The sequence below is a fragment of the Sceloporus undulatus genome, chromosome 2 (genome assembly GCF_019175285.1).
Source record: "Sceloporus undulatus isolate JIND9_A2432 ecotype Alabama chromosome 2, SceUnd_v1.1, whole genome shotgun sequence".
Classification (NCBI taxonomy): Eukaryota; Metazoa; Chordata; class Lepidosauria; order Squamata; family Phrynosomatidae; genus Sceloporus; species Sceloporus undulatus.
The window spans coordinates 54,192,490-54,202,058 of NC_056523.1; the positions used below are offsets into that span (position 1 = coordinate 54,192,490).

At 39.0% G+C, this 9,569-nt stretch overlaps 1 protein-coding gene across 2 annotated transcripts in view; it reads right to left on the reverse strand.

Annotated features, from left to right (window-relative positions):
• Positions 1–9,569, reverse strand: part of CHCHD6 (coiled-coil-helix-coiled-coil-helix domain containing 6) — a 306,582-nt gene that overhangs the window by 285,919 nt on the left and 11,094 nt on the right. For both annotated transcript variants that reach the window (XM_042455668.1, XM_042455669.1), the window contains exons 2-4: positions 5,704–5,827; positions 2,927–2,996; positions 2,277–2,421 (exon numbers count right to left, since the gene is read on the reverse strand). In XM_042455668.1, coding sequence (XP_042311602.1) covers positions 2,277–2,421; positions 2,927–2,996; positions 5,704–5,827 — 339 coding nt within the window. The remainder of the gene's footprint in view (positions 1–2,276; positions 2,422–2,926; positions 2,997–5,703; positions 5,828–9,569) is intronic.

The window sequence follows — 9,569 nt, forward strand, 5'->3', positions numbered from 1 at the left end:
GTGGGCGTGTACATCCATTTTGATTGGTTCTCATAGTTCAACCCATACTTAAGGATTTCATCATTTCACCTTGTACACTTAATGATACTCAGGTGTTTCCAATTGTACATTCCATATTTCTGTCCTTGGCATTTAGGACTGCTAAATTACATTAGCTTTTACACCTGTGTGGCTTCTTAATTGTTTTTGCTTAGTCATAGTGACTCTCACATACATGTTTTATTTCTCTACTGTATGTCCCATGTTGCATTTTCCTTAACATATAACTGATGTCCCTGTGGATAAAAAGATATGCATGGTAGCTCTGGGGAGGGTGCAGGGGGAGGAGTCCATTTGGACATTTGTCCCTAGCACAGACTAGCCCCTTGTCAGATGTAGGTATGTGTCACTTCACCCTGAACCCTCTTTTCATTACCTTTTAGAGAAAGTCTTCCATAAGCAAGAAGCAAACAGTATCATTCCTTGGTTTGTTGAGCCTAACCTGTGAACCAAATCTCTGAAGTAAGCTTATTCTGTAGCTCGAGAAATAATTCACTCATTTCCCCCATCCCTCTGAGAAGCTGATAATTATATTCAAGAAAGAAAGAAAGAAAGAAAGAAAGAAAATTACCATCTTCATAGTGGTAACGTAATTAATGATGAAGCCACCAAGTGTGATGTCTCACTCACCTTCCAAGTGCCTCAAACATTTGCTCCTTTTTTCCTATTTTAACTTTCCATTTCCAATTTCTCTCTTTACTGCACCTGCCTGAAATCCCCAGTGACATAACCAACACTTGCTGATACAACACATGCCAGATTAGACAGTGGTATAATAACTGTCTTCTTCAAGCTTTAAATTCTTTTTAAGAGGTCATATTAATAAGAGAAAAGCTAGGAAATAAGCCTCCAAAACTTAATTTTAAAACATTTTGATTGACCAAAAATATCCCCAATTAAACAGACAGCAGATTTTATTATTTTAATACATGCACTGGTAATTTAATACATGCAGTGATAATTAATAATTGTACTGATAACAATCTGCAGATGGAAATGTCATATTAAAAGGCATTTTTCCTATGTGAGAAAATGAGGTACTCTTTTTAAAAAGAAAAAAAAAGAGATGATCCCTGACGTGATGATATATCACATACATACCAACCTTTCCAGAATTCTGTTTAATGAAACTAACAATAGGATGTGCTGCTGGATTCATCTAATCAAGCCACAGACCTATTGTGAAACTTCTGACAATTTTGACTGTTCACTGTCACTGGTTTTATATTTTTTTAAAAGTTCTCCTTCAGTGTTTCATCCAAATTAGGTGACACACCCACAAAGGCCAAAAACACATTGCAGAAATAATCCAGTTTGAGACAGCTTTAACTGCCCTGGCTCAATGCTAGAAAATTTTGGGAAGTGTGGTTTTGAGAGACATTTAGCCTTCTCTGTCAGAGAGCTCTGGTGCCGCAATAAACTACAATTCCCAGGATTCCCTAGCACTGAGCCAAGGCACTTAAAGCAGCCTCAAACTGGATTATTTCTGCAGTGTGTTTTGGCCCAGAGTGCCCAAGTCAGTTCTTAGATGTTTTCAAAATCCACTTCTTCAATAACAGAAAAGCAATGTGAAAACATAAAATCCACTTCTTCAATAGCAGAAAAGCAATGTGAAAACATAAAATCCACTTCTTCAACAGCATAAAAGCAATGTGAAAACATAATAGTAAACTTATCAAACACTTATGGTCTGCTGCACTGTAGCACCATAGGGGGAAATGAAAAGGAAGTGATTTGCTTTTTAGTGATCATATTTAGAAAATAAAGCATACACAGGACATGCGTGTGTCAAAAATAAATTGCTTACACTACAGACTGCCGCAGTAGTTAGCTTCAATTTCTAACACACACACACACACACACACACACAAACACACACACACACAAAGCTAGAAGACAAGATTATGTTTAGCATAGGATCCATTTTACATCATTTCTGTATGCCTTTAAAACAGAGTCCAGCAATGGAAAAAAGGGGAACAGCTCAGAAGATAAAAGACAGTGATAGAAGGGCAGTCTTTCATTTGGAAGAACTCTGGGTAAGTATGCCAGTTGCCATTGCCAAGTAAGACACATAAGCAAAACATGAAATGGAAATGACAACGCATTTACTTACACAAAAATAGGCTGTAACAGAATGGAAGAGAGGGTAAGGATGACCAGCGTTATAATAAATTCCAGAAGGAAGGTAAGGCAGGAAGAAAAGAGTGGGATTGCAGTGGTTTTGTGATACTCACCAACTGGGTTGTTTTCTGCTTCTCTTCACTGGTATTACTTCGCTCCCGCTGAAGAGTTACATTTAGACTCTCATTGGCTGCCTCCCGTTCCCTTTTGGCCAGTCGAAGAAGCTCTTCTTGGACAATTGCCTGTTCTTGTTCATACCTGTTAAAAAAAGAAAGACATCACCAATCATTTATGTAAATGTTCCCAAATTAGGATGCAGCTCCCTTGGCCATATTGGAATCATAGCAGAGATGAAAGCTCTCTTGTACTGTTACCAGTTCAGAGCACCAAATCAGCATTACATTTTCTGAAGTACAATAGGTTTTAATAATATTTCTGCAATAGGGAAATCTATCAGAAGGTGACCAACTTAAGTTGGACAATGATAATTGTCTCATGTTCAGTTGTTCAATGATCTCACAAGAAGGAGATGTAATAAGCCATGTTCATACCAACCCAAGTGCTCATGTAGTCCATAATGTCTGAGAAATAACATCATTGTCCTAAAAGCAACAGAGGACATGCTCCTCAAAGCAGCCATTTCACAGCACCAGAACTAAGCCCACTGTGCTTTTCATCACTTAACAGCAGCAGTACACATAGCATGTGTAATACCAAAATCAGAGATATCTAGATGATAGCCTGTGATGGAAGAATATCCCACCTCTTGTACAGATCTTCCTCTGCCTCAGAGGGCTTTCGACCCAAGCTGTCTGGTGTAGGTGGATGGATCCCTCGAAAAAAGAGAAGAAAATAATTACTGTGGAAGGACAAGTTGCATATCTCTTTCATTTATAAGAATATAAGACATACCTGTATATTCATCTCATTCATGAGAACATAAGATAGAGAAGCAAGAACATAATGATTTGCTGAGCTAAATTAAAGGTAATATGTATTAAGAGAAAAACTTTCTTTACAACAAGCTATTAAGAGAAGATATTTCAGTGAAATCTAACATCAAGGCTGAATAAATTGCTCCTGTTAAATTCTCTATAAGGCAAATGGGAGTTGTGTAGAGTTAACTCTCACAGCAACATTCTGGAAACTCTGCCAATAGATTTTAAGAAGATATACCTATTCACTCATTGTAACCATGCTTTGTTTAGAACAGAGCATACGTTCTCTAAACCACTAATCACTCTGGATCCTGTAAAATAATAAGATTAAGGATCCTGAGGGGACAACTGACAGATGAGCCAAGAATGCACATTTGGGCCCTATGATGAAAATCAAGAACCAGCTGACGTAGATAAGCAAACCACTCACAAGAGACAGGTCTCTGCAACAAGCCATTAAGCAGAGAATGAAACAGCTGAGCTCCCTCGGAATTCTTCCACTTTTTTCTCCCTAGAAACATCTGGAACTGGACTATCCAGGACCTCACCAGGTGCTTATGGTACATTCTTCACACACCAAGAAGCAAGTAGCTCACCTCCGTTCTTCTAAATTGATACTATTCACAAACAGTGCTTTTCTCTGTTTGTAGTTGCTTTCCCTAAATGCTGCCCAGAATATTATAATTGTCTTCTGAACACACAAAGAGCAAGTAGTATTGGGGGAGAGGGAGAAAACAAAGACTGACAGAATATATCAATGGTCTTCAACATACAACCTACCTGCAATCTCACTCTTCTACATACGAATAACTTTTTTAAAAAAACCATATACATTCATCCTTACATTTCTCTCCTGCTACCAACAACTCCACCCCACCCCCCGCAACTCTTTAAAAAAATGTAACAGCCTACTGTAGGCTGCCCTGCAAACTCAGCCAGGGGCCTAAGCTACAAATTCAACACCAACCAGTTAGAAGATCTGCCCCAAACTCTAAAGTGATCATTACTACCCTAGCTTCTACCAGTGAAAAAGTAATTTGCCCTTTCAGAACAATACTACAGGCATTCATTGAAGGGTTGGTTGGTCAGTATAATCATATATACTTGACTATAGCTTGATGTCGTGTATAAGTCGAGGGCAGGTTTTAGAGCCAAAATTAGGGATTTTGATATGACCTGAGGATAAGGCGAGGGTATACCTTTTCCCCCCTCTGCAGCACCCAGATGTCACTTTGGAGGACAGCCGGAGGACAGCCAGACTGAGGAAAGGAGGGGAGCAAACATTTCCCTCCAAAGCCTTTCCTCAGCCCAGTTGTCCCTTCAGAGGACATCCAGAGGACAGCCCGGCTGAGGAAGGAAAAGCAAACGTTTGCCTCCCAAGCCTTTCCTCAGCCTGGCTCTTTCTTCGGGAGACACCCTGGCTACGGAAGACACTTGTGGGGCAGGCCTTATTACCATATTGCCTCGTGTATACATCAACCCAGGTTTTTTGGGTAACTTTTGGGGCATAAATTTCTCAACTTATAATTGAGTATATACAGTATTTCCACATGACAGATAAGTGTTTTATGATAACAATACATCTAGCATAGGGCTGGGCAAGATAGATTCCTCCAAATCTTATTGGACTGCATCAGCTCTAGGCAGCATAGCCAATAATAAGGAAGGCAGGAGGATGCAATCCTAAAAACATCTGGAGGGTTAGAAGATTTGCCCATCCACCGCAAGCAAGAGGTATTCTTGAAAATGAATACCTGGCATTGGACAAATGCTTTGCTTCGCTTTGAAGTGCACTATTCCAGTCTAAAAAGAAGAACAAACTGTGAGATGGTAATGACAGCACTGGAAGGCAGCATGTGTTAGGTAAGTCAGAGTAGAGTATGCAAGCGAGGAAGCGATGACAGACAGGATATGTTTGATCTGTGTGTTTCACCTTTTGTTTGTGTGTTTTTGCTGGTACTGTTTGCATTTTGTGAGGGTAAAAATATGCTTTAGCATACTGGCGTCTGATCCAGATTCTGCTTTGTACACACCCACATGATTTTCAGCCTCACCACTTGACATTCTGTGAAATTGGTGTTTTTTTAATTGCATTCCCACCAAAACAACAATTTTGCGTGAGCCATTTTGTTTATCCACAATATACACATAAAACTCCAAATGTATCCACTTGCCTCAAAAGGCTGTGAATCCCTGTAGTAAATCAAATGGGAAAGTGGGAGGAAGTATCTAGTAGCTGATTTGAGACAAACAAAATCAAATCTCAAACCCCCTTCTTTGTCCTGTTCCTTTTTATGTTGCAACAGTTATCTCCTTAAACTGAAGCAAACTAGAGGCAACAGCAAACCGAGAATTTATTTGAAACAAACATTTGATTCAAATCAGTAGACATCTAAAGACAATCATCTTTAGAATCTGAGCAAGATAATAAAACAACCTCTGCATGTGCATGCAGTCATCCAAGTGGAAGCAGTATGTAGTAAGGCAGCTGATTTCTCAAAACTGCCTATAGCTTAATTGAATACACTGCAAAATGGAGTGCCAGACAATACGTCATTCATATGGATGCTATGAAAACCTAGTTCTAGATGACATGAAATACCTGTTAACACTTTAGATTTCCCTTCTGCAGATTGTGATGCTGGTGGAGGACAGGTGGATGGTGCTCGTTGATCCCTTTTAGGCTGGCGAGGCTCTTTCATTCGGTTCACCACTTCTTCAGAAAGCTAACACAAATTTTAAAAGGCATGAGGAGAAAGAGTTAGTGGAATTAGACTTTCTGTATCTCACAGTAAGGATGAACTCCCAAACTATCTTTTTTGAAGTCAAAAAACCATAACATAATGCTGCTTACATATTTCTCAATGAGAAACAGAGATGCAACAACTTACTCAGTAACAAAACAATGAGAAATAACTGACAAATAAGTTTGCCACATATTTTTTCACCACTGTTTACTTAAAACACAGTGAACAAAACAAAATACATTTACAGACAAAAATAAAAGAAATTGCCTTGGAGAATTTTGAATCAATTTAGAAAAATATTTAAAATCTTTAGAATGCTAATTCTAAATCTACTTGATTTCTATGCCTTCAAGTGAGTTTTCAACAATTCAAACATACATTTTACATGTTTTATTTTAAAAGCTGAAGCTGAGATCTAGACCTACATACCTACGGACGGTACATATTAAATTTGTATAGGAACTGCATCTGCACACTGCTGCTCTAGTTAATCATATTCAACTTTTACTTTATAAATTGCTGTGAGGTTTCCACCATTAATGGTGCTATAAAGCTATTTAAAACAATTCTAAACAAAATTTAAATAAAGTAAACAAAACATAAAACAAGTATAGCAATTAATAATTGGTTTGTTCATTGTTAATTGGTTTGGTTTGTTCATTGTGTAGTACAGGCATATTTCAAATAACCAAACCAGCCTTGCTAGGTTCTTGCAGATCCAGAAAACCTTGCCTTCTTTGATGGAGTAAACACCTACCTACTGTGATCTTTCCCCAGAGTCACCAGAACATCCTTCATTTTCCAGGATATTCCTACATTTCAAACTTCTGTCCAGAGGAATTCAAAAAAATTTCTCTCCTTCTGAGAATGACCTAGGGATGTACAGACTGCTTGAAACCACCAGCCTGGGGGCAGACTAGGACGTTTGGATGGCTCACAACCCTATTCTGCTCTTCCACGCTGGAACAAACGCACACTTACCTCTGACCCCATGGCATTCACAGTGCTCCTTTGGTTGCAGCATTTCATAGATGCATACCAAAAAGAGCCACCAAAATGGGCTGCTGTTGTGGTAAGGGAGCCTTTTTACCTGCTCTAAAAGGAGCTTCATCATTTTGCTGTTTCTTTTAGAACTGGCAAAGTGCCTGATCAGTAACCGTGGCGCTTGTGGTTGCCGCAGACCCCATCCATTGCTGAAAGTGGTGGTGTCGGAGCCACTCCTTTTTGCAGGCCTCTGTTTTTGCTCCTAAGAAGCATATGAATTTATAATTACCTAGTATATTATTGTTTTTTTAGCTTTTATTTTGTAATAAGCCCCCACATTTGTTCTTGAATGAACCTACAATTTTATGGAGCCTGACCTTCTTTGCAGTTATGACATCTGGTCACTCTGGGTCTTCCTCTTTTTCCTATAGTCTTTTCCCCCTGCTAGATTGTCTTTCTGGCTGCAGTCTCCTCTCAGCTGCTTCTTGTACCAAAGGGTTTTCCAGACCCATGGGGCAGAGCTTGGTTGAGGGGGAAGAGTTAACAGATAAGATAACTCTCTCTCCCCTGTTTTGGTGTGAGAAGCAGGATTTAAAAAACCCTTTCCCTAATATTTCTGTCCCAATTTATTCCCCTTCTAAATCTCCTGTTCCATAGAAAATACAATATACCACAAATGTCTGTGTTTAACATGTAGTTTGGAGCTTATACCAGTAATGTTTTGGCCCTCAGAGTGCCAATATTTGTTTCTCAACAGAGCGTACCATTTTCATAGTTTAAGTACTAAAACTAACTGCTTTCAAAGCACTGAAAACTACTCTTTTTTAGTGCTTAAAATGTTTTTTTTTCTTAACTGTTTCTATATTGTGATTGCCCTTTGGTCCATGAAGTCTCCTGTCAAACCAGTTGTGAGTGCGCATGGTGTATACTAATACAAAGACGCTACCAGTTTAATTACACTTTAGAAAGAATGCCAGGGCTTCTGGTTTAAATGCTAAATTAACTTTTTTCCTCCTTACACAATATGAGCAATGGCTATAAAAGAGCTTGATAGTCTTCTTCTGTTACTTTCATGCTTGCCTACATGAATAGGCTTGAGCAGCTTCTTGTCCTTTTCAACATTATACAAATATAACCTCTAGTTTGACCATACTCTAGTTGCAGGGTTATTCACAGCTTTTTGAGCTGGGGCCGATATTGCTGTCCCATCAGACACACTGGGGGCAAGCAACCAAAATTAAAATAATTAAATAATTTTTGTCAAAAAATTAATTAAATAAATAAACCAGGACAAACTTAGACAAAATTTATAATGGTAGGACACATTTTTATAAAAAAGTGGAAGACCACGCAAACAAAAATTTGCTGATTTAAAACAAAATGTTTAAATAAAATGCATCGTTTTCGGAGGCTTCTATAGCACAATTCCTGCCCCCCCTTGCCCGCCTCCTCCCTGATAGCGCCACTAAGGCTCCGGCGGCAAATCGTCGGCAAGACCAAGCGGGGCCGTCCCAAGGCCTTAGCCGGGCCGCATCCGCCCGCGCGGCTGCAGTTTGCCTACCCCTGCTCTATGGTTTTAGATGCTGGACTTTGGAGTGGTTTGAGTGCTGGATAAAAAACTTTGTGAGACCATGGCTAGATTCCCAGATTGGCCATGACAACGCACTGGGTGACCCTTGGGCACAGTACACATGCTTCTTCAGCCTCAGGAAAGTAATGGCAGATCTCCTTGAACCAAATCTTGCCTAGAAAAACCCTCATGAGATAAGGTTTTTGCCATCTAAGTTGGAAACAATGACTTGAAGCACACAAACAACAGTAACTCTAGTTAATTAAGTAGATCTATTTCCTGGGCATTGCATTCTTTACATATAATTCTTTGGTACCATAGAGGCAGAAATATTTGGGGAAAGAATCAAGTTTCCTATACCACAAAGAAAGAAGAGCATTTCATGTAGTTTTTTGTCTTTTATTTTTGGATCGATGAGGCCGAGTTCTAGTATTTTGAAAAACTAAGTTAAAAATATTCCTATACCAAAAAAAACATTCATTTTTTTTTTTGGTCTTATACATGTTCTATAGAGTTTATTCTATTTTACCGTGAAAGAGCCTGTTGACTTCACAGCAGCTTCAATCTTTTCCAGCAACTCTTTTATTCAAAACTAGTAATATGCACATGTGAAATAAAACAACCGGAGGGGGTAAGCCTTGCATAAGTAATCAAACTATTTGAGCTTTCTGGGGACCACTTGAAAGCTTTGTGTTAAAATAGATCCAAGAATTTTTTTTCTTTTATCATTCTCCACCATACGATTTCCATTTTGCTGCCAAACAAACAGGCCTCATGCTTTTTTAAGAACATGCTGGAGATAAGTGGTGTGGCAGGCTTATTCTGTTTCCTTTTCTATGTGTTTCGCTGTTCACACATGCTCAAGTAAGAGATTCAGGAGGCAGCTGCTGTTTACTCTGGCCTGTTACAGAGACAAATAACAGTAAACAGTAGACTTCTTAGAGCAGAATCCCATTCTTCTCAGCTCAAGTTGTATTACCTGCTTTCTACAGCCACACTTCTGTGACCGACATTGAAAGTCTATGTTTCCCAGCTCTCCTTAATCATCATCACATACCATGCTGCTAAAAATGTTCAGCTAGAAAAGAAAGAGGATTAGAACGAAAAATGGGGCTAGACAGGCTAAAAAGAGTTTAAAAAGAAATGCACTGGGAGAGCTTTGTTATT